This window comes from Magnolia sinica, chromosome 13 (genome assembly GCF_029962835.1).
Source record: "Magnolia sinica isolate HGM2019 chromosome 13, MsV1, whole genome shotgun sequence".
Lineage (NCBI taxonomy): Eukaryota > Viridiplantae > Streptophyta > Magnoliopsida > Magnoliales > Magnoliaceae > Magnolia > Magnolia sinica.
The window spans coordinates 68,896,669-68,923,650 of NC_080585.1; the positions used below are offsets into that span (position 1 = coordinate 68,896,669).

General features: G+C 39.0%; 1 protein-coding gene across 2 annotated transcripts in view; it reads right to left on the reverse strand.

Annotated features, from left to right (window-relative positions):
- Positions 1-26,321, reverse strand: part of LOC131223838 (transcription factor RF2b) — a 60,127-nt gene extending 33,806 nt beyond the window's left edge. Inside the window, exons 1-2 of one of the 2 annotated variants that reach the window (XM_058219363.1) lie at positions 25,746-26,321; positions 5,027-5,159 (exon numbers count right to left, since the gene is read on the reverse strand). In XM_058219363.1, coding sequence (XP_058075346.1) covers positions 5,027-5,159; positions 25,746-26,194 — 582 coding nt within the window. In that variant the 5' untranslated portion in view covers positions 26,195-26,321. Of the gene's footprint in view, positions 1-5,026; positions 5,160-25,410; positions 25,494-25,745 lie in introns of both variants that reach the window. The other variant, XM_058219364.1, reaches the window with a different exon arrangement.
- Between the last annotated feature and the right edge of the window lie 661 nt (positions 26,322-26,982).

Genomic DNA, 26,982 nt, shown 5'->3' on the forward strand with positions numbered 1-26,982 from the left:
TTTTTCTTTTTTGAATGATGACTAATTTTATTAAGTGACTAAGCAGTAAGCACAGAAAAGAAAGTAAAGCCCAACCACACCAGGAAGTGACACTCTCGTCACCTCTCCTACAACCAAAATGCCAAAAAAAGAAAGGAAAAAAAAAAAAAAACAAAACAAAACAAAACAAAAAAACAAAATACAAGCACTCCATCACAACAGAGCCATGTCACTTTCTAACTAAGATCACCAAAAATCCCACTCCAATCCCCCCAAGAAAACTTGAAACCATAGGCAACTGAAATCTGGATGAATGTGCGCCCAACTAATAATCATGGACATGTGAAACTCTGCTGGGCACCTTTTTGTCATAAAAAATTCTACTATTCCTTTCTTTCCATATCCCCAATAAAATCTGAAATACGGAAGTAAATGGGCCCCCCCCCCCCCCCCCCCATTGCAGGAAGTGACCCTCTCGTTATATAAACTCATTTTGGTTATTATTGGAGTGATTTCTTATGACAACACATGCTTTTTGGGGCCCATTAAATGAATACTTATCATGTAATGCATTCTTTTACCCTTCAAAAAAAGTAATGCATTCTTTTTGCAATTTTTTTATTCCTAAATATGCAAATATGTGTATTTAGGCATGTCCTAAAGTTTCACTGAAAAATTCTACCTTTTTCCCATGTTTCCTCCTTTTTCCCCGCATTTCCGGTTATCGGCAATAACGATATTATTTCTTTATCTCCAGCCAGCGAAACTTGTAGCAATACTGACAACTTGAACATTGCAAGCACTCCACTACAGAGCCATGGCCCTTTCTAACTGAGATCGACAAAATCCCCACTCCAAACTCCCAAAAAGATAAAAGGAAAAAGAAAAAGAAAAAAAAAAAAAGGTAGGCAACTGAAATCTGCATGAAGGTGCGCCCAACTAATAATCTTTGATCTTTTTTCTTTTCTTTTCTTTCTTTCTTTTTTTTTTCCTTTTTTTTTTTGGAGAAATGACACCCATGACCCAACTAGTAATCACGGACATGATACTATTTAAAACTCCACTGGGTACCTCTTTGTTGTAAAAAAAATATACCATTCCTTTCCCTCCATATTCCTCATAAAATCCTAAAAACACAAGAACACATAGTTGCTGCAACCTTTCAACAGCCCATAAAACCAATCCATCATCATTGCCCCAGTGGATTCATAGAACATCCAATGAGTGCCAAATTTGCCAAGAAGAATGCCCAAATCTCAGACACCCCACAATGAATAAAGAGGCGGTCCATGGTTTCCTCATTCGCCTTACACATCACACATCTATTGAGAAGCATGAAATTTCTCTTCTTGAGATTATCAACTATCAAGATTTTATTGGCCACCATAATCCAACAAATGTTTTGACTCTTGGGGATGCCAGGGTCTTCAAGCTCTTGAACACATAGGAGGTTCATTTGCCTAAGAAGGCCCGCCTACATAGCAGCTTCCATGTTGTCTAAATTTCTCTGCTGGTTAGTCTTCCACACCATGGCACTTCCTAAGATCTCATAGTAGTAAGTCACCTTTTACTTTTTATTCACAACAAGTAAAAAAATAAAAGCAGATACAAGAACTCCAAGGAGGAATCCTCCATCCAAGCATCCAGCCAAAAGCAGGCTCATCTTACTTGCCAACCACAAAATGAGAACCATTCATCAGCTCCATCCCTGTTTTGCCAGCCGTATCCTTGGCATTATTCCCTTCTTGACGGTCAAACTTGCTGATTGCTTTCCTAATCTTCTCTGTTTGCTCTATTCCCCATGCCAAGAACCACCCTTCCCCAGAATCACCATATTTGCTTTGAATGACATTTTTTTATGCTGCCATCAGCTCCTCCCCAAATCTCCACCACCATTTGCTCAAAAGCGAGCAATTTCTTTCCCTAACATTTCCAATGCCCAAGCTCCCTTCGTTCATGGGTTTTTGCACCTCCTTCCAATTCACAAGATGGGGCTTCTAATCCTCTCACATCCCTCCCACAAGAAGTCCAGCTGAATGGCTGAATCCTTGCTGCCATGGAATGTGGGATCTTCAAAAGGGACAAGAAATAGACTGGGTGATTCAATGGAGCCACTTTAATGATTGTGATTCTCCCTCCCAATGAGTGCTACTTCCCCCTCCACATATGCGAGCCTCTTTCCAAATCTCTCATCAACTAGATGCCAAAATATAGCTGACCTCAGGTTTCCACCAAGAGGAAGACCCAAATACATACATGGGACCTCGATGATGAACTACGTAAATCAGTTCCTGGACTTTCCCTACATAATCAATCTGGACTGTTCATTTTCCTGGATATTAATCAAAATGTTAGAATGTCCAATAGAAGTAATTTCTGATAGTTACGCACATCATTGACCATCCATTTTCCAGACTTGGATTTGGTAGTGACACCGCTAGTACCCACCTCGGCGCTAGTCGGTGCTAGAAAAGCTGTGGGTCCTGCCATGATGTATGTGTTTTATCCACTCCGTCCATCCATTTTTCCAGCTCATATTAAGGCATGAGACCAAAAATGATGCAAATCCAAATCTCAGATGGACCACACCATAGGAAACAGTGGTGATTAAACGCCCACCATTGAAAACTTCTTAAAGGCCACAAAAAATTGGGATCAAACTGATATTTGTGTTTTTCCCTTCACCCAGGTCTGTGTGACCTAATCAATAGGTTGGATGGCAAATAAACATTACAGTGGGCCCCAGGTAGTTTTAATGGTTACCATTCAACCACCACAATTTCCTATGGTGTGGTCCACATGAGATTTGGATCTGCCACATTTTTGGGCTCATGCCCTAAAATGATCTGGGAGTGGATAAAACACATACATCATCATGGGGCCCACAGAGCATTTACGGCACCAACCAGTACCAAGGTGGGTAATAGTGGTGTCACTACCAAATCGGAATCCCCATTTCCCAATCTAGGTGATTCTTAGTAGGGACAAACAATCAAAGGTGGACCCACCTGATGGATGGTCTGGATCAATGATTGGACCTTTTCCAATGTAATCAATTGGGATGTCCACTTTCTTTTCCATTGATCAAATGGCTCAAATGACCCAATCAAAGTGATTTTTGAGATTTAGGGCCATCAAAGGGGAGGCCCACATGTTGGACGGTCCAAATTGATAACCTAACCTTTTCCAATATGATCAATTAGGACTGTCCCTTTACCTAATCATTGATCAGATAGATAAGAACCTGAATGATGTAGGACAATTAATCAATTGCTCTAAAAGCTCGAACTGATAGAGCATGGCGAATTAATCCCTTTATCTCATAGTCCAGGCCCCACATCGCATGGGTTAGAACCTCGGCCGAACCCCCTTCGTGGGCCTCAAATCACATGGTACCACCTCACACGAGCCACCCACCCTGAGTGTGCCCCTACATCCCACAGGCAACCCCACTCGAGCCCGGTGTGAAAATGCTCCTGCATTAATCACACTCGGTGAGGAGTCTCGAACAGGAGACCTCCCGCTCTGATACCAATTTGATGCAGGACAATTAACCACTTGCACTAAAACCTCGAACTGATAGAGCATGGCAAATTAATCTCTTTATCTCATAGCCCAGGCCCCACATCACATGGGTTAAGACCTCGGCCAAACCCCCCTTGTAGGCGCCAAATCACATGGGTACCGCCTCACACGAGCCGCCCACCCCAAGTGTGCCCCTGCATCCCACAGGCAACCCCACTCGAGTCCGGTATAAAAATGCCCTTGCATTACTGAACCTCCGTCACAACTGATTAAGAGTCCCAATAAATTGAAGGATAGCCTTGCATGATGTATGATCCATATTGATGATAAGATATTCTGTGGTATAATTGATTTGGACATCCATTTTCCTGATCATTTATCAGATAGTTAGGATCACCCGATCAAAATGATTATTGAGAAGAATGATCGACCAAAGGTGGGAGAACATGATGTACAATGCAAATCAATGAATGGACCTTTTCCCATATAATCATCTAGATCGTCCATTTTCTTAGCCCTTGAACAGATTATTAGGGTCAATCACTCCAAGTGATGATTATAAGGGACCAAAGGTGGGCCAACACGATAGAGGGTCTGATGATCCAAGGGAGATAAACAAATGATTTATTTGTGACTCATTCCTTCATGTGTAGTGCACGAGGCTGAAGCACTCTCATAGAGAAGCTCTTTACATTTTCAGGAGCAAGTATAAAGGAAAGGTCACTGTGGAAGGAGACTCGATCAACATAATTGAAACCAGTGGGGCTTTGACTGGCCTTGCTTAAAAATCAAGCCCCAGCCAACATTTGTGGCAGGTTTATAAAGTAAAACCTAAGCTCAGATCATGGCTTGTTAGGCCCAAACCTGCCAAAACATGTGATGAGCCTTGAAAGAACATTACGCTTCCAAGCCCATTGACAGCCTTACAAGTTGGCCAATGGTAGATGTTGAGCTTGGGACCAACTAAGTCAAGCAACTCAGTCTACTTTTGAATTAATAATGTCAACAAGTTCATCTAAGAAAAGAGCCCTGCTATGGCTACTCCTTGGAATGGGATTTCAATTCCTACTCTCCCAACACATGGCAATGGGAATATGGAAATGAGATCTGGGCTGTTCGCCAGATAGCCCCACATGAATGCTCTGTGTGGGCTGGCATGATCATCTGGAAGGCCACATACAAGGTATGTAAAGCGATGCTAAATTTTCTACAATCAACCTCCTTCACACAAATGGCCCACCTGATGATCAGACTGGCCTGATTTTCCAGCCATGGTACATAGATGGTGCAGCACACCTGCTAGGGGATACTACATTGGCATGTGGGGTCCTACACTTGCAGACAAATACTGCCATGTATAATACAAATCCATGGAAACATTTATAGCATATAAGACTACAAATGCAATCTAAATCGTTATAAGCATTTACGGTCGAACCAGGTTTTCTACAAGTGCACGTGTGATAAAATAAATACTGAAGAAGAATACATTCTCCAAAGACATAATTCAATTGGTACAAACCTGGAATAATGTGAGCTGTGCAGAAAGAGTTGTAGCTTCAGTCTGAAGGGTCTGAACTTTCCGCTCAAGTTCTGATATATAACGGGCCTTCCGCTCTTTCGAGCGAGCAGCAGACTGACGATTTGCAAGAATCCTGCATTGAGTAACATCCAAAACTGCTCAAAAGCGAATTTCAAAATCATCCAACAATCTAAACTAAATTCAGGATAGGACAACTGAAACTTCAGCCCAAATCAACATTGTAACTCTAATTTCAAGTGCTGGGATGCAGAATATATATCATCTAAGCCTTATCCCAATTAATTAGGGTCAGCTATGAGAATCTGGTTCTGCCATTTCACTCTATGAATGACCATATCCCCAGTTAAGCCATAGGCATCAAATCTTTTCTTACTACCTACACGCACATCCTTTTGGGCCTTTCCCTTGCCCTTTTAGATCCTTCGACTTTAACTCACTCACTCCTAACCAGATGCAAAACATATATAAATGATAAATGCCATATTTTGCAGCAGAAAAACGATGGTTGACAAATAGAACTTTAAGTAATTTAAATAACGAACATAAATGGAAGCCTAACGTAACACCCCATACTTTTTAATACTTGAGTGTTACCATGGAAGTATAATGTAGTATATGTGTGCATGAGAACACGTAATCTACATAACTTACGCTAGTATTTCGAGAAAACTAAATTATGGATCTGCAAACTTGATGAAATCTTGAATCGCATCCCATTACAATAATCTAACCATACATTAACAATCTTGGGACCCAGATCGTAACATCCACTGTCCATCGGACCCATAACTTTACTATAGAATGATCCGGTGCTTGATTACATTGATCGTACCATCATATTTTAAAATCAACCACTCAAATTCTATTAGACTAGCATAGAGGCAACTCAGACAGTTGAGAGAACCATCAGAATCAATCTGGGAGCAATCTGGCCATTAAAAGTATGAAATTTCAATAAACGGCTAGATATTCACATTGTGCAAGCCACCTGCTTGCTAATTTCATTTTAAAATGGGCATATGGCCCGATAAGGGCAGACTTGACTAATGAATGGTTCTGATCAAAAGCAGGACCCACAAATCGTTATATAGTATATGTGTGTGTGTGTGTGAATAAATAAAATAAATAAAATAGTTTATTTTAGAAGATTCTATAAAACATCTTGGAATTTTGAATCATTATTAGGTTAGTTATAAATGTTTAATAGCAAAATACATATATAATAATGACGATGATGATACAAATAAAATTATTAAAAATAGTTTAAATAATAATAGTAGTATTATCAACACATAGAATAGACGGTCCTAAACATCCAAACAATCCCCTAGGACCCTTTAAACCATTGATGTTTGGATTGGAATTGATCCGACTGTCGGATTGACGGAAATCGACACTTAAAGACCATAATTCAGTTGGTATGGACCATCTAAGATTTTGACCAGCCTCATCTCTGGATTGATGTCCTAATATGACACATAGAATCTGATGGATGGAATGGATTTGTAAAAACCATCATTGGGGACCTCACGCACACTATGTGTGTGCGTTATCGGGTTTACACCCACAACACACCGGACCAGAGTGCCAATCAAAGCGGGCGTTGACCGAATTACTCTCTCTTTCCCCCATTTTCCCGGTCGGCTGAGATTCGAACAGACAACGTCCGTTGTGTTCGAAAGTGGCCCACTAGATCTATCTAAATGGGAGATCTAAACCATTCATCAGGTCCAGGGATGAATTCCGAGCAAAACCCGTGTGGACCTACACCTTGGTCCACAAGTGTGCATGCACAACGGTGGGAGCAAGTCAATCTAGAAATGGTAGAAAACTTTCAAAAATGGAAGCCAGTTTTCTACCTACCGCGCTGGCAATCAAAAGCATCGTGTTTCCCTTGATCTCAGCCCTGTGTGTGAACAAATCCTAGCCCTAGAAGCTAGGGTTTTCTTTACAGTTAGAAAAGGGAATCTATGGGAATCTTTTTTGTTAGAAAGAGAGAGTTGCCCTAAAACTAATAAGAACCATTCGTGGGCTTTCCGATAGATATTGTGCATCCAATCAAACCCTAAGAGAGAGCCTGGAAGCTTCTCTCATAGAGATTAGGGTTTTCTCTAGCAATAGCTAGAGATCGTGTGCGGTGGAAGAAACTCACGCCCCACTAGGAAAACGTTATTGGCCGTCCAAATGTGGACCCCCATGAGCTTCTTGGGTTCCATCAGAGTCATTCAGAAGCTTCAGATTGGGAAGAAGCATATCCATTTGGGATTTGCCATGGCTGACCAAATCATCTTCTTCGTTGGGTCGAAAGCAACCATCTTCTATATTGAGCATAGTTCGCTAATCTGGGACATTTAGAAGGTGGGCCTTGTCACCGGATCAACCATCCACGTGGTCAAATTGCTCTCATGCAAAAGGTTGGGGACAACTAGTGTAAAGCTCGAACAGGGGGTGTCACGTAAACAAGCCAAACCAAACTTGGGTCAAACTTGACTCGGCTCATGTACAACTCTATCTATTGGGATCATCAGGTGAGTCCTCTCTATCTAGCTATTTATTTTTGCTTAGATGTATGGCATGAAGCTCAATTGGAGCTGTGATGACAACCTAAGTTAGCCCCCTATTTAGCAATGAGTTTAGTGACTCGATTTGCTGTATTCAGTAAGTTACTAAGTGGATCATCATAGCTGATCGGTTGTTCTTGAGATGGCCACACATGGATACCATGTGCAATTGCACCAACAGATGATATAGAGGATGAGCAAGTACCTGCAGATGTGCAGGATGTTGATGCTAGGGACAAGTGGAGCAATTGCACCAACAAGTGATATGAAGGATGAGCACGTAGCTGCAAATGTGGAGCATGGATGCATTTCATGCATCCATGCATTTAACAAGATTGCATTTGTGAATTGCTTTTATGATTGTATGTCTTATCTTGAACTATTATTATGGATTATAATCTTGGGAGGTGTTTCTCATTGAGATGGCCACTCATGGATACTATGTGCAATTGTACCAACAGGTAATATAAAGGATGAGCAGGTACTTGCATATGTGGAGCAGGATGTTGATGCTAGGGAGAAGTGATCCTACCCGTCTCAAGAGGAGCTCGATAATTTTGCGGCCCAAGATTAGATGCTTTGTTTCCCTTCTATTTTGAGACTTATTTATTATTCCCTTTGCTTTGGACTTGAGTAGTTGGTTTGTATAAGCCCTATGGGCAGCCATTTAGTTACGTTTGGATTTTGATTTAAACATTATTCTATGGTTTGGCTTTACTTATGTTATGGTGCCACTTGAGAATGTTAAATAAGTTTATTTGGAAAAGAGGATTTACTCTAAAGATAACACTCAGGATTTCGTGCACGAGTACCAAACTCGGGCTATAAAATCTGGGATGCTACGCCTAAATCCTACTAATATATACATATATATATATATATAGGAGAATGATCCCATGTTGTCGAATGTCGACATCGAGTTTTGTGGGCTCCAACGTGATGTTCAAACAAAATACACTGTCCATCAGACATCCTCAATTAAATTTGCTCAGGGTCCAAAATTCAGGCTGATCCATGATTAAAGTAGGCCACAACACAGATAATTGGGAGGGGAGACCCACCCATGATTGCATTGGAATGGCATTAATTTTATCGTATCCCTTCATCCGGGGGGATGAACCACTGGTTGGACGACATATACACAGCACGGTGGGCTCCAAATAGAACTATTGGCAAGAATCACCCTCTTACATTGTTCCCTGTGGTGTGGCCCAACTGAGTCATGGGTTGGCCTGATTTTTAGGCTCAAGGCCCACCCTGTGATGGTGTTTCTGATGGCCAGAGTGGATATCATGCAAATGTACGGGGAGCTCACATGGGTTGAAACTACCATATGATGTAGGATGATGGAACTATCCTTGGATGCAAGATGAGAAATCAATTTACATATTAATTTTAGCAATTAACATGTAAAATCAAACATATCCACATAATAGATTTGGAAATTCAGATTTATAACATGAAAAATCCTAAATTATCATATTCGTAGTACACGAAAATATAAAATAATTTAAGAGTGGCCCACTTGGAAGTAGGGACTTCCAATCTAGCACGGGTAGTGCAACAACCATGTGAATAAATGATAATGCAATCAAAATTCTGATTTGGGGAAAGTTTAACAAAAAATCAGATTTTCATTAGGGTTTTGGGTTCATGGATGGAGATTGAGGATTGGGGTTTTTCTAAGGATTCAAAGGATCTAGGAATTAGGAAGGTTTGAAGGAAAATCAAAGAGGGAAAACCCCAAACGGGAGCCCACAGGTCGTTGCCCATGCGGACGCACGTGTAGGTCCACACGTGGCTAGAGAGAGAGAGAGAGAGAGAGAGAGAGAGAGAAGGATTTTAATGGGTTGAGAATGTTGTAATGGAAAGGGAAGGAGAAGACAGTAGAAGAAGAATACCTCTTGAAGAAGAGAGAGGAAGAATGCACCTTGGAGAATCCACCACCAAACAAGCATCTATGCTTCCACAATTTAATTGGAATGGAGGGTTTATCACAAACCCTAAAACACAGGGAGGAAAATTCCTTTTCACAAGGACATCCCCCCCCCCCCCGAAATGGCCTATCATCCAAAATAAGAAAATTAAAACACTTATTATCAATCTCAACCATCATATAAATCCTAAAAATAAAAAAAAATAAAAATAAAAAACCATAAAGGAAGCAAGATCAGAGTCCAAAGGACCTAGATCTAGAAGATTTGGCGGCCCGATGGCATGATCGACAAGATCCAACGGTCAGATCGACACAAAATAAAAATCATATGACTAAAATGGCCTCATAAGCAGCCCACATGCATCATCCCAAAGTAGGGTCTTCCTTATGCACATCCAATGCATGTGGGGTCATAAAAATGGCTCGGCGGGCCCCATTTGGAACTCATCTCCCATCCATAAGCTGATGTGGGTGGTCATCTCTGTCTTTAGTACACTCAAGTAGGTCCTCTGATGTCCCCATCAATTCTCCCCGGCTGAGAAGAATTCGCTACTAGCGAAATAAAGTTGTGATAACGCTCGAGGAGGTCAAGATCAATACATTGGAACTCTGCCTCTGTAATCCAAGTGTTGTCTGACTTCGGCCTATTCTTCTACTTCATGAGGTATTTCTGAAATCCTTCATGGCGGATAGAGACCGCCTGGTGGTCCAGAACATCCTCGATCTCTTCTTTCCGACCAAGTAGTGATGGAAGATAAGGCAATGGCTGGGAAAAAAGTCTGGTAAAGGCCATGGTCTGAGGACGAGGTCAGGGACACCATCTAGGGTATGAGAAGGCTTACAAGAGGGCTAGAAGGTGGATGTGTGAGTCCATCACATGGCACAAAGTCCTCCACGTTGAATGTTGCATTAATGCCCCATGTCAAATAAAAGATCCACCACATACGCATTAGGCCCCACTCTTGTCAAAACATTATATGGACCTGCACTGCGGGCATGCAATTTCCTCATGGTTTCCTATGGGAATCGTTCAAGCCTAATGCGGACCATGACGTAGCAAGGTGTCCCGTATCGGTATTGGTTGGCGTAACGGTGACCTCCAAAACCGATACGGATACGGGGGCGTAACGGCCCGTAACGGCGCAAAATTTTTTTTGCCAAAAAAATATGAAAAAATATGAATTAAATCCGGAATATTCTAAGCATTCCAAATATGAATTCATTTATAAATTGGAACATGTTTATGGTGGTGTAACGGTCCACTCTTTGGTGAGAAGTTGCATCGGACTGTCTGATGAATTTACGAACCAGATAACTTGAATTTGACTACAAAATTCATATATTTAATTTTTTAACTATCAACTATCAATGATAGATATATTAGAATAAATATAATATGAAAATATCTTACATTAGGTGTTTGCAATTATTTTTGAGAAATTTCTCGAACATACCTGTGCACGTGACTGTGATTCCTGTCTATAACCTGTCATCCTCAAGTCAAGAATATTAAAATAATAAAAAAAATTAGAAGTGTCTGATATACTCCCCTGCAACTTGATTAAGGATTACTTAATTGGTTGTTAGGGGAGCTATTTTAAATACAAGTTCGGCAGTGTCAAGTGTGTGCATGACTGCATGGCTTCTTGTAATAATACTACTGTGAGATGTCTGCTGCAAATACTTACCTTAATATAAATATATACTCACAATCACAAGTCACCACCAAAATGAAAATCTGCTTTTTTGTGGTTGCTTGACCTCCACATCATCATCATCGTCACCATCAGGCTGAGGCTGTCCAATAGGTGTAGGTGCTGCATATCCATAATATCCAGTGCCAAAAGGAAATATTATATCAACGAAACCAGAGGATGACTGATCCTAACTAGGCAACGACTCTGACCCCGAGTAAGGATATCCACCAGTGCCCGTCGAATAGCCATACTGGTGCCCATACTAAGGCTGTTGAGAATCTTGAGATTGAGAGTGCGCCTGCTATGATGAGTAACTTGGATTTGGATCTGGATATCTATAATCATATGGATATTGATCGGGAGGGCTACTCCAACATGAATGTGATGGAACAGGCTCAGTATAACCATCATAATCATAATCCAATTGACCATAAGAATATCCATCAAAATAACCAAGACCATGAGCCTGCTGATGTTCCGGACCTCCTGGACCCGGTGCACCACTAGATGTACTCTCCTCCTGCTAGCTGTATCGTGACTCGGTACACTCATAAGTCCGACCTCGTGTACCACCTCGTCGATGTTCATCGGCATCGCTATCTCTAGACAGCTGTATAGGGCGCTGAGCAACAATAGAAGTGCCAACACCAGGGGCAGGAGGGTCATCGTCACCATCATCCGACACGGTCAGGCTACCACTGCTCGTACTCTTTTGTTGATCTTGAGCCATACCCATACTTGGCATAAACGATGCCCCTCTTACTGAGTCCAACACATCTGCACGACTCTCTTGTTGCGCTCTACGTATTTCTGGGTCATCAATTTTGCAATTCTTCACTATCCTCTTCAATTTACTTTTCCCTTGTTTCCAACCAAGGTAGAAGTGGGTCATCCTCATCATAAATATTGTCCAAGTTTATTGGACAGTAGTCTCCGTCATCGACAGCTGTAATGCTACTATGATGTCGCCGCATTCTTAGTTTTATATTGTAGTGCATGAAGACAAATCTATCTAATGTTCTAGTCTGCAATCTATTCCTATTCTTTGAATAAATAAGTGCAAAACAACTCCAATTCCTTTCGCAGCTAGATGAAGATTTTGTCTGGCTTAAAACTTTTACTGTAATTTTTTGGAGAGCCTTCGTACTCTCTCCGAAATTAATCCACCATTCGGCCGGTTGCAACTTAGATACTGCATGCTGTGCAAGAGCATCTCCAAAGATAGCAAGGCGATTTCCAAATGTATCTAATTCATTAATGCCTTTATTTGCATATCTAAGTCAGGCTCTAATCTCTTTATCACATTTTTTAGCCCGACACGAACTTCATCATCCTCAACAAATGATTGGGCATATCTATACCTAGGATTTAGATAGTAACCTGCTGCATGAAGATCATGATAAAGTTGTCTTGTCCATCTCCTGTCGATCATCCTCCAATAAGACTCCCAGCTTCTAAAATCACGTTGAATTGCCAACTTTGCCTTATCCATGGCATCGTATAGGAAGCCCATGGTAGGTGCTTCGTCGGTTTTAACAAGACGGAGTACCCTCATTAGTGGCTCCATCACCTTTAGGATCGACTTGACCTTCTTCCAATATTTGTTGTCCCATATGGTGTTCGCAACTTCAACCGGTGTCCCTGATGTCTTCTTCCCATGTTTTGTGTTGAGCCATTCTCGAGAAGCGAACATCTCACTCAACTCTTCCCTATGCTGAAATAAACTCTCTAATGCTATAAAGTTTGTTGCGAATCTAGTCGCCGCAAGCCTCAACAACTCTCGTCCTTTCGTGAACTTTCTCATTATTGCGACTACTTGATTATGGTTATAAATAAACGTCGTCACTTCTCTTGCCCTTTCGACCATTTCCTTAACATTCTTCTTCTTCCCAATATCTTCCAATATAAGATCAATACAATGGGCAGCACATGGTGACCAAAAAAGATGTTTTCTCTTATCCATCAACATATGTCCTACAAGCTTATATGTTGCTTCATTATCTGCACAATTTACACTATATTCTCCTCTCCAATCTCGTCCACAACTTTATCCATTAGTCCATTAATATAAGTAGAATTTTTTGTTGCCTCCAAGGCATCAATTGACTTATGGTATATAGTTCCTAAGTGGCAGTACACCATGAAGTTGATCATGTTGGGTCAGTCCAACCATCACACATGATCGTGCATCCTCTGGCTTACCATACAGGTTTAAAGGTAGCCACGTATGCTTTCACATCCGCATACTCTGCATCTATCCATTTCCCCCTAATCTCCTTAGCCGTGGGAGCTTTTATTCCTTCACCTGCTTCTGCTGCTGCATCAATTACCACCTGCCAATATGGAAAATTGGCTGCGTTGGGAGGTATGTTGGCATGTATAAATAACTTTGCTGCTGCTCTACCTAATTTCTCAACGGAAGTTCTACTCCACATTTGTTTTATCTTCTTTTGTTTAGTTGATTCTTTCTTAAACAGGATTGGATCAATAGAGGGTCTCATAGGCTCATTTACTTCTTCATCCAAACATATAGGGGCATCACGTGAAGATGCCTGTCGTCGGCTCCCAAACACACGTCGAACCCACCAAACCTACCCCCCCTGCAGAAGCAGTTGCACTCCCACTCCCACTGCCCCCCCTGTATCACGCACTGACCCATGCGTGCCAAACATGCGGCAACGTTCTTCCTCTTCACGAGCTAGACGCAAACTCTCTCCTAACTATAGTTACTTCTCGATCTGAATCTTCATCAGAATCAAGAATATCTTCATGACGAACGCCCATATATTCAAGACTAAACACTTCCTATCGAGCTGCATCCAAATTATCATCTTTCTTCTTTTGTACAACAGCACGTTTACCCTTCAACTCATCGAGACTAGCTTGCATTAAAAGCATTTTCTCTTTCGGTACTCTACTACATGGCGCAACTTGACCCTTTCGATGTGCCAAATGTTTTTTGAGACGGGTAATTCCACCAGTCACTAGTCTATCACAATACTAGCACTTCATTTGGTGCCTAGTACCACCAACCCTCTCACAATATAGCCATCCAATATCCTTACTTACTTGTTATTGGCCAGACCCAGACATTTCTTTAAGTTTAGGTAGATACTAGATAATTCGATATAAGTACGAGTGTATGACCTATGCTAATAAAGATGATTTTATGTTCCAACTAAACCCTAAGAAGCTCCAAGGCAAAATCTGTCCAATATAAGCAAATAAAAACATAAAGTCACTAATTTGAAAATAGAAAAAAAAATATAAAATAACACCACAAATCTGTAAAATGCACATTAACATGTTCTACTATAATTAACACATCAAATTCTATGATTAAATTAGCAAACTATTCATTAAAAAATGATTTTTCGAATTTTTTTAAAAAAAAGGCCAAAATTAATGCGTAAATAGAAAAAAATATAAAAAATATAAAATGGCACCCCAAATCTATAAAATGCACATTAACATGCTCTACTATGATTAACACATCATATGGCATGATTAAAACAGTAAAACAACCATTAAAAATTGATTTTTCGAATTTAAAAAAAAGGGACCAAAATTCATGCGTAAATAGAAAAAAATATTTAAAAAATATTAAATGGCACCCCAAATCTGTAAAATGCACATTAACATGTTCTACTATGATTAACACATCATATGGCATGATTAAAACAGCAAAACAACCATTAAAATTTAATTTTTCGAATTTAAAAAAAAAAGGCTAAAATTCATGCGTAAATAGAAAAACATATAAAAAAAAATATTAAATGGCACCCCAAATCTGTAAAATGCACATTAACATGTTCTACTATGATTAACACATCATATGGCATGATTAAAACAACAAAACAACCATTAAAATTTGATTTTTCAAATTTAAAAAAAAATGGCCAAAATTCATGCGTAAATAGAAAAAAATATTAAATGGCACTCCAAATCCGTAAAATGCACATTAACATGTTCTACTATAATTAACACATCATATGGCATGATTAAAACAGCAAAACAACCATTAAAATTTGATTTTTCAAATTTTTTTAAAAAAAGGCCAAAATTCATGCGTAAATAGAAAAAAAATATTAAAAAAATATTAAGTGGCACCCCAAATCTGTAAAATGCACATTAACATGTTCTACTATGATTAACACATCATATGGCATAATTAAAACAGCAAAACAACCATTAAAATTTGATTTTTCGAATTTTAAAAAAAAGGGCCAAAATTCATGCATAAATAGAAAAAAATATAAAAAAAAAAAAATTAAATGGCACCCCAAAGCTGTAAAATGCACATTAACATATTCTACTATGATTAACACATCATATGGCATGATTAAAACAACAAAACAACCATTAAAATTTGATTTTTCGAATTTAAAAAAAAAAAAGAGCCAAAATTCATGCGTAAATAGAAAAAAATATTTAAAAAATATTAAATGGCACCCCAAATCTGTAAAATGCACATTTACATGTTCTACTATGATTAACACATCATATGGCATGGTTAAAACAACAAAACAACCATTAAAATTTGATTTTTCGAATTTAAAAAAAAAAAGGCCAAAATTTATGCGTAAATAGAAAAAAATATAAAAATATATATTAAATGGCACCCCAAATCTGTAAAATGCACATTAACATGTTCTACTATGATTAACACATCAAATGGCATGATTAAAACAGCAAAACATATTAAAAAAAGTATAAATACCTATTTTTGACGAATTTCTGAAAAATGGCCCACCGAGCTTTGATTCAACAAAATCCGTAATATAATGTGTTTTTATCTTAAATACCCAGCCAAGGTTGGTCGAAATTAGTAGTAGGAGTGAGAAACAGTTTGGAAGCAAGAAGTTTTTAAAAAACAGCAAAAACAGAGCTTAAAATGAAAAAAAAAAATTACCGTTACATGACCGTTATGAGTCAGTAACGGCCGTTACGCCCCATAACAGGCCCGTAACGGCCGATACGTGTACAAAATCGGGTATCGGCCGATACGACCCCAAAACACGTAACGGTTCCCACCGTTATCATTACGTATCGGTCGTAACGGCCGATACGTAACCGTTTTGGGACACCTTGTGACGTAGTCACTCACCTAGTCTCATTATAATGTTGATTACTAGCATTAGGCCCCCACTCTTGTTAAAACATTATAATGTTGATTACTAGCGTTAATGTACTTCTTAATCTCACTATGCAAATCATGAATATGCCATGCAAATGCTTTTGCGGACTCCGATGGCCTATGTGAAATGGACATAGGTTTGAGATCTATAGGCATTCTAGGCTAGTACCCAAACAATATCTCAAATGGACTCATTCCTGTAGACCTATTGATGGAATTGTTATATGCAAACTCGGCTATAGGAAAAACTGTATCCCAGGTCCTAATATTGTGTCCCACTAGACATTGTAGCAAATTCCCTAAGCAACGATTGGCGACCTCCGTCTGACCATCAGTATGAGGATGGTATGTCGAAGAGAACTGCAACTTAGTTCCCATCATGTGCCATAGTTTTCCTAAATAACTCATAAACCGCACATCTTGATCTGACACAATGGTCTTCGACAAACCATGCAAACGAACTACCTCCTCAAAGAATATCTTAGCTACGTTAGTGGCATCAAACATTTTAGAACATGGGAGAAATGAGCAATTTTTGAAAAACGGTCCACCACTACAAAAATGTAATCATGCTTTTTAATTGTCTTGGGGAGCCCAAGCACGAAATCCATGTTAATATCAACCCATTGAGCGCAGGGGACTAGCAAAGGTGTATATAAACCAGTGTTCTGCTTCCTTTGCTTTGCCAGCTGACAAGTCCTACATTGCCCTATAATGTTAGCCACATCTTGCTTAATACTTGACCAATAAAAGCACTCCTCTACCAGGACAACAGCTTTGTCGTGCCAAAATGACTAGCTATCCCTCCAGCATAAAGCTCCCAGACAAGAAAGTCACGGAGGGACGTATGAGGTATACAAAATCTATGACCTCTAAAAAACAACTCACTGATCAGGACAAACTCACTACTACCCCTAGACTGACTATCTAACAACGATATGTACACCTCTCCAAAATCTAGGCAATTAGGATAATCTTCCTTTAAACACTCAAACCTAGTGACTTCGACACTCATGGAGTGGAGTAACGCAACCCTACGGCTTAATGCATCGGCAGGTTTATTCTCAACTCCGACCTTGTGCTTCAACACAAAAGTGTACTGTTGGAGAAATTAAACCCACTTGGCATGCCTCGGGTTCAACTTCTTTTGTGAGTTGAGATAGCACAAAGCCTCCTGGTCAAAAAATAAAACGAACTCCTACAGTAATAGATAATGTCGCCAATGGCGAAAGGACTGCACTACCATATAGAATTCCTACAGTAATAGATAATGTCACCAATGGCGAAAGGACTGCACGCCTTTATTTGCGGATAATGAAGTTAGTGTCAGGCTAAAGAATGTGATAAAGATATTAGAGCCTAACTTAGATTTGCAAATAAAGGCGTTGAATGAATTAGATACATTTGGAAATCGTCAGGGTAACTGTGGAGATGTTCTTGCACAGCATGCAGTATCTAGGTTGCAACCGGCCGAATGGTGGATAAATTTCGAAGAGAGTACGAAGGCTCTCCGAAAAATTGTAGTAAAAGTTTTGAGCCAGACAACATCTTCTTCTAGCTACGAAAGGAATTGGAGTTGTTTTGCGCTTATTCATTCAAAGAATAGGTACATATTGCAAACTAGGACATTAGATAGACTTGTCTTCTTGCACTACAATATAAAGCTAAGAATGCGACGACATCATAGGAGTATTGCAGCTGCTGATGACACGGACTACTGTCCAATAAACTTGGACAATATTTATGATGAGGATGACCCACTTCTACCTTGGCAGGAAACAAGGGAAAAGCAAATTGAAGAGGATAGTGAAGAGATAGAAATTGATGACCCATTAATACATACAGTGCAACAAGAGAGTCGTGCGGATGTGTTGGACCCAGTAAGAGGGGCAGCTTTTATGCCAAGTACAGTTCAAGATCAACAAAAGAGTACGAGCAGTGGTAGCGCAACCATGTCGGATGATGGTGATGATAACGCCCCTAACCCTAGTGCTGGCACTTCTGGTGTTGCTCAGCACACCATACAGCTGTCTACAGATCGCGATGCTGATGAACATTGACAAGGTAGTACACGAGGTCGGACTTATGAGTGTACTGAGTCACGATACAGCCAGCAGAAGGAGGGTAGGTCTAGTGGTGCACCTGCACCGAGTCCGAGAGGTCCGAAACATCAGTAGGCTCATGATCCTGGTTATTATGATGGATATTCGTATGACTAATTGGATTATGATTATAGTTATACTGAGCCTATTCCATCACATTCATGTTGGAGTAGTCCTCCTGATTCATATCCATATGATTATAAATATCCAGATCCAAATCCAAGTTACTCATCACAGACACTCTCAATCTCAAGATTCTCAACAGCCTGAGTACGGGCACCATTATGGCTATTCGATGGGCACTAGTGGATATCCTTACTCGGGATCGGAGTCGTTGCCTAGTCAGGATCAGTCATCCTCTAGTTTCATTGATCTAATATTTCCTTCTAGCACTAGATATTATAGATATGTAGCACCTCCACCTATTGGAGAGCCTCAGCCTGATGATGACGATGACGATGATGTGGAGGTCGAGCAACCACAAAAAAGTAGATTTTCATTTTGGTAGTGACTTGTGATTGTAAGATAATATTAATAGTATATATTTGTATTAAGGTAAGTACTTGTAGCAGATAGCTCACAACAATATTATTGCAAGCAGCCAAGCACACACTTGACACTGCCGAACTTGTATTTAAAATAGCTCCCCTGACAACCAATCAAGTAATCCTTAATCAAGTTGCAGGGGAGTATATCAAACACTACTATTTTTTTCTTTTTTAATATTCTTGACTTGAGGATGACAGGTCACGGGACAGGAATCACAGTCACAGCCATAGGTATGAAAAATAATTGCAAACACCTACACATGTAAGATATTTTCATATTACATTCATTCTAATATATCTATCATTGAAAATTAAATATATGAGTTTTGCAGTCAAATCTAGGTTGTCTGATTCATAAATTCATCGGACAGTCTGATACAACTTCTCACCAAAGAGTGGACCGTTACACCACCATAAATATGTTCCAATTTATAAATGAATGCATATTTGGAATGCTTAGAATATTCCGGATTTAATCCATATTTTTTTGGCAAAAAAAAATAAAAAATTGCACCGTTACGGGCCGTTGCGCCCCCATATCGCCGTTACACCCCCGTATCCGTATCAGTATCAGTGGGCACCATTACACCAACCGATACCGATACGGAATACCTTGGTCTTAATACGTGCACTATCCAACTGAATTGATACAAGTATATTTAAAGTCTATTCATATAATTTATAAACATAAGAAGACGTATGGAAACACAAGCAATACATTCAAAAGCAAAAGAAAAATCACTAGATCAGGTTACATGTTTGATTTTGTGTTTGGATACAAATATTGCAACTGATTTGCGAGAAATTGAGAAATTTCGATTTTTTCTAATTTTCCGCCACTTGCCTATTTCCCCCAAATCTCGAAATCGAAGCTCCAAATCCATGATTTTTCATGGAAAACATGAAGGATCATAGATTTGTAACCATTTGACATTGATTTAACGTGATTTACAGCAAAAAATAAAATAAAATAAAATAAAATTGAAAATCGAAAATGCTCACCGAATCAAATAGTTGTGATATATCTGCACTACCTATGCATTTTGTATCGCACAGGTTGGATACAAGATATATCATGGGATATATCGGCCGGTATCGTCGATATTTAAAACACTACATGTAACAACACGTGCCAATCACAATTTGCTTGTTTTGACTTTGTACTAATTATTGCAATTCAACTGGATTCACGTAGGGGAAAAAAAAAAGAAGGTGATCATGAGATATGAATTGTGATGTACCAAACCTTAGTTTCTCAAACAAACAATGAATCTAGCAAAACCGGAAACAAAAGGATTTTTTAAAAAAATAATAATAATAAATTAAAGATCAACAAAAATATTATCACAATCAATCAAATGTTTTTCCTCAAAAACCAAATAAAAATAGTATTAGTATTCATTACAAGTTCACAACAACATTCCACTCTTTTTTTCTATTTTCCATCAACAGGGAACCAAAAACCCAAAACCCATGTCATTCAAATAAAAGGTTAAGAAAAAAAAGGAATCCAATCGCATCAAGAGAAAATTATAGATAAAGTGGAAAAAGGAACCCATCAAATCTCAAGGTGCATTTTGGATACCCAATTGAATTAAACTGCATTTATTGGTGTGATAAAATGGAATAGCCAAACTCTCATTTCCTTTCATAGCATTCATATTGATGATTAGCTCTCCAAATTACAATCATGTTACTTACTAGTTGAACCTAAAAGAAACACAATGCAACCCGAGGACTACTTAAAAGTTATCAAGCCTCAGAAACATCATTAATTTTTATCATTTCCTTTTGATTGAACTGAATGTTCCCACTTTAATTCACTTGCTCATCCAAACACATCTTAGTCATCATTTCCCCAAGATATTGATTCCACGTAGGCAAAAATGTCTCAAAAACCGATCATTAGTGATGCATTTCATTCATCTAGTGCACCGTTACAACTAGACACATTCTTCTCTACAGATGCAACTTTGAGCGCTACATTCCCTTCAAAAGATAACAACATTTCCTAGCACTCATAATGAATCAAATTACAATTAAATTGCTTTCAAGTCTAATTTCAAGTAACCAATTGCAATTCGTAGCCCAGATGACCAACGTTGGTGCTAAGGAAAGAATTTACAATTTCCTTATTTGACTTTATTAGATAAAATATTGCAATTCAATTTGATATTGCTCTAAAAGCTCCCTTAAGGGTTCATAAGAAATGAATTGCAATGTACCAAACCTTAGTTTCTCCAACAAACAACAAATCTATCACAACCCAAAGGAAAAGGAAAAAAACAAAGGTCGGTGAAAATATCATAACCTGTCAAAGTAGCCCCGAAAAACCCCAAAGAAAAGAGCATTAGTTACAAGTCCACAAAAATAATCTACTCTCTCCTTTTTCACCCAAAAACCCATCCCATTCAAAATAAATAATTAAATAAATCTTGCCAGGAGCAATCAAATTCACCAAAAAGAAAATCCAATCTACCATTCAATAAAAATAAAAATAAAAAAAAATAAAAAAAAACAGCTTCGCAAAAAACAACCAAAGAAGACCCCAAGCCAACAAGAAAAAACAATTTCAAAAATAAAAATCACCTCAAAACCAATTGAATTATCCAATGAGCTAAATTACAATTACCCAATATCCAACAGCATTCCAATCTGCCAAGCCAGAACTTCTAGAAAAATGTCTTTAAGTTTTTTAAGTTGTAACTAAGTTACAGGTAACCTACTTACACATGAAAGAAAGTTACAGGTAATTCTATGTAAGTCTAAGTTGTAACTAACTTACAGGTAACTTAGTTTCTATGTTTGAATAACCTGTAAATTAGTTACATGTAAGATGTTTTATATTCATACCAACCGGAGTTTAGAGTATGAAATTGTTAAAAAATCAAATTGTCACATAGAAAAGTTTGGATAAAAGTATGTAATTTTATTGAGCCCATTTAGATGACTAGTTGTACTGATTCTAAAGCTAAACTAATCATTATGTGAGAAACATTATTTTTATTATAGAATATAAGTTTGAATAAAAGCATTCATACATGCCGGGTCTTATATACTTGGGTGTTTTATGCTATACCTGCAGGATTTGAGTTTCCCCATAAGTCGGTATATGTGTGTTTGTATGTGTGTGTATATATATATATGTGTGTGTGTGTATAAGTATGTATATGTATACGTGTATATGCATGTATATGTATGTGTGTATGTATATGTATATGTATATGTATATATGTACATGAATATGTGTATATGTATATGTATGTATATATATGTAAATATGTATACGTATGCATATGCATATGTATATGTATGTGTATAGGTATATTTGTACATGTATGTATATGTATATTTATATTTATATATATATATATATATGTACACACACACACACATGTACATATACATATACGTGTGTATATGTATGTGTATATGTACATTTGTGTGTGTATGCATGTATATGTATATATGCGTGTGTATATATGTATGCATGTATATGTATATATGCGTGTGTATATATGTATACATGTATATGTATATGTATATATGTATATATATATATGTGTATGTATGTGTATATGTGTATGCATATGTATATGTGTGTATATATTTGTTTTTCCCTTCATCCAGGTCTTTATGTCCTAATCATGAGGTAAGACATCAAATAAACATTATAGTCGGCACTAGGAGGTTTTTAATCATGAACACCTAAGATTGAGATCTGCCTATGTTTGCTCATTTTGGGATCAAGCCCTAAAATGATATGAAAAAAATTGATGAATAACATGGATAAAACACATGCAACATGGTGAGGCCTACAAAGCACCAACTAGTAGTGATATAGTTATTGGCTAACGTCACTAGTCAAACTTGAGTGGATCCATTGAGGTGTGTGGGATCCCAAATTATGGAGCTCATTGTGATGTATTTTTCTCACATCCACATCGCTCATCCGTGTTGAAAGCTCATTTTAGAACGTGATACAAAAAATAAGAAGATTTGAATCTCATGTGGATCATAGTATAGGAAACAATAGTGATTGACCATTAAAAACTTCTTGTGGGCACAAAAGTTTTTGGATCAAGATAATATTTGTTTGGTATCTTTGTCCAAGTCTTTGTGATGGAGACATCACGCGCACACGGGCACTTATGCCGCCCCCCTACGCACGTACGCCAAAAGGAGGGCCCCACCGTCGATCTGCATCGATGACGACGTCCAGGGAGGGCCTCCTAGCTAGAAGACGAAGTTTTTATTCAAAAGAGTGGGCCCATTAGTCAAGAAAAGCCCATCATGGGATCTCATGATCGTGGCCCACTAGTCAGATTGATTTCATATTTTAGGTTTTGCTTATTAATGTTATTTAGAACATCATGGACGTTTTAGATTTCTTTGATTACTTTTTATTTTGGTTTACTTCATCGCCAAGTAATAGGTTACGCACATGGCACGAGTTTTGGGGTATAGGGTTTTCTTATAAATAGGCACCCATTGTAGCTTTTTTCATTGATTGAAGATTAATAAAAAAATTCTGCATTTTCCTACTCTTTGAGTTGTGAAGCCTAATTGGGTGCAAAGTCTTCCCTTCATCGAAGAATTAACTACCGTGCTGTGAAACCACATCTAACTCGATTCGCCCCCATCTATCGCTATCTCTACTACCCATCTTCTACCATCCCTTCTTCTCATCTCACCCTATCATCTATACTTCGAATCAATCATCTATTGCAGCAATTCTCCTCCCCACAGCAAAATTTCAAAATCTGGCCCTACAGGAGGGCTGAAACTTCGGCAGAGCACCACGCGCAAACCGTACATCGAATCGAGCTGAGATTTGGGGGTTTTGGAGTCCATCCCTGGCCGACCAGGGCCAAGGTGGCCTTTTTCTGAATAGTGGGCCCCACACACGTGCGACTAGGACCACACACATGCGTCTGGGCCAATGTTGTTGTCCACGCGTGCGGTACTTCTCTGATTCGTCTCTCTCTTCTCTTTCACTCCGCTTTCACCCAAAATCCCAAAACCTAACCCTAAATTACCCAAATCTTCAATTTTATGCGCCTTTTCTTACCCTAGGGTTCCCCGAATTGGAATTTCTAAATCCCTTGGATTAGGGACTGATTACTATGCATGTGTGGATGATTATTTCTTATCTTTGAGTATCATTTGGTTCATAATTTTTATTGATCCAGCCCTATCATGTGTAGGCCTGGACCCGTATAGATTCCCCTTAATTGAATGTTTGGACTTTCATGTGGGATATGAAATTTGTGTAATTGTTTCTGAACTAACGTGATCTTAAGCCTGAAATCTCGCATATCGTATCTGAATTTCATGTCCTGCATCACTTTGTTACCTTATCAACGAAAGTCGATTACGTGCTAAGTAAACTCTTTAAGGCTCACCATGATTTATGTATTGTATCCAATCCATCCATCAATTTTACCATATAATTTTAAGTCTTGATCCCAAAAATGAAGAATATCCAAATATCAAATGAACCACACCACAAGAAACAATGTGAATTGAACTTCTACCATTGAAAAATTCTTGGGGGCCATAGAAGTTTTGGATCAAGCTTATATTTGATTTTTCCCTTCATCCATGTTTGTATGATCTCATGAATATGTTAGATGACAAATAAACATCACTGTGGGGCCTAGCAAGGTTTCAATGGTGGAAATCATTATTCCCACTGTTTCCCGTGGTATGATCCACTCGAGCTCTGGATTTGCTTCAATTTTGGTCTCAACCCCTTAAATAAGCTGGAAAAATGAATGAACGGCATGGATAAATCATATACATTCACCATGGGCCCGACTGGGTTTACTCCGTACGATAAGGATCCGATTTCCTTGTCAATAGGTTGGATGGGAAATCAGATTGCGTACTGAGTTACTCAGTACAGTCTTATCGTACTGAGTAAACTCAGTTAGGCCCACCTTGAATGTATGTGGTCTATCTACGCTGTCCATCAGTTTTTCCATCTAATTTAAGGGGTTAAGCCCAAAATTGAAGCATATACAAAGATGAAGTGGATCATACCACAGGACAGTTAGGATTGATTTCCACCTATGAAACCACTTTGTTGGATGGAAAATAAATATTTTAGTGGATCCATGATGTTTTTAATAGTAGGAATTTAGTTAAGATTGTTTTCAATACGGATGGACGGTGTGGATGTAAGGAAAGTACATCACTGTGGGCCCCACAGTTCGGCATCCGAAGCACTTAAGCAAAAGAAAAAATAAAAAATGAAGGAGAGGAAAAAATAAAAAAGAAAATCAATAAGGGTTAGGGCTTCCCTTGCCAGAGCAGAGAGAGGGAAGGAGACGCTGAGAGAGAGAGAGAGAGAGAGAGAGAGAGAGAGAGAGAAGGAAACGTTGGGTCAGAGCAGGTAGGTGCATTTTCAATGCAGCTGCGTTTCCACCACCCTCTCCCAAATTCGAAATGGAAAGCCATTGCCTGTAACAAAGTAACCTTTGACTTGAAAAACACCTAATTCCTCTGTTACATTTCTTGCAATCTTAGCTGATAGAAAGTTACAGGTTGAGACTTTGTTACCTGTAACATTTCTCCCGCAAACACAAACTGTAAGAAAGTCACCTGTAACTTTCTTACATTTTACACAAGTTACAGGCATCCAAACAGCCCCTAAAGCTCGACCAAAAATAAAAATAATTAAATCAAGTAGGAACTCAATTAAAATCAACTGACCTCTTGGCCCGCTTGGGATCAATCGCAGCCAGCTCTGCAAGCTTATCAGCAGCCATCGCCTTCTTCGCCTCCACCACCTCTCCATACAACCCTGACGACACTGACATCATCGATCCGTCCATGGAATTACTATGGCGATGGTGATGATTCCGTGGTCGTGCGTTTTTGGCCTCGCCTCCATTCCCATCCCCGCAATTCCCATCCATTCTGTCCCCAAATTGGCCATCCTCGATCCTGGATCCGACCTTCTCCAAGTCAATGTAGGTGGAAACGAGATCATCATCCTCTGACACCATTCCATCGAATCCCGCTGCTGATTGGTGGCGGTCATCGACGATGAGATCAAGGTCTTCAGGGATGCGGAAGGAGAGCTCGGATTGCGCCCGGCGGTGGTGGGGCCCACGGGAAGGAAATGGGATGGAATGCTTGTTATCTGCTGGATCTGACATTCTGTGTGTGTGTGTGTGTGTTTGGTGTTAGGAAGAGAGAGAAACTGTTGTATTTTCAGGCATCGCCAGAAACAGAGATGGAGGGAGAGGCATTAAGAGAGAGAGAGAGAGAGAGAGAGAGAGAGAGAGTGAGCTTTTCATGATAAAATGAAAAGTTCTTATTTTATGACAACGTTCGGAGACTGAAATCGGACTCGGCTCAGTTGAGCAATGAATGAGTTCGGACGAGTTGACCCATCTTCACAATGAGTGGCCTAAAGTTTTACTCTCTGGCCTAAAGTTTCTCTCTCTCTCTCTCTCTCTCTCTCTCTCTCTCTCTCTCTCTCTCTCTGTATATATATAACAAATCCTACCATATTAATGCAATTAAAATATTAATTATTATTATATATTTCAATAATTTTTCAACTACATAGAAATAAAATTATTCATTAATACTTATTATGTTCATTTAGTACAAATAAGTGCCAATTAAATTTGTCTTACACAACATATTTCGAATTTGGAATGTATGTATTGTTGATGCATAAATCTAGTTAGCCTTCCCTAAACCTTCAAATTCCTACACAAGGAGCAGACAAAGGAGACCATGGCTGCAACAGGGACCCCTCTGATGCTTAAGTCAGGTAGGAAATCTGGGTCTGATCGTGAGTAGGGTTTCAGGCTTAAGATTGTGCGTACATTTCACCATTAGGGATACTCCTATTTATAGGTGGGAGAAGGTGGTGGCATAAGAGGTAGTCTCCCTGTTTAGTACGGACATATTGTATAGAGATTCGGACCCCGTT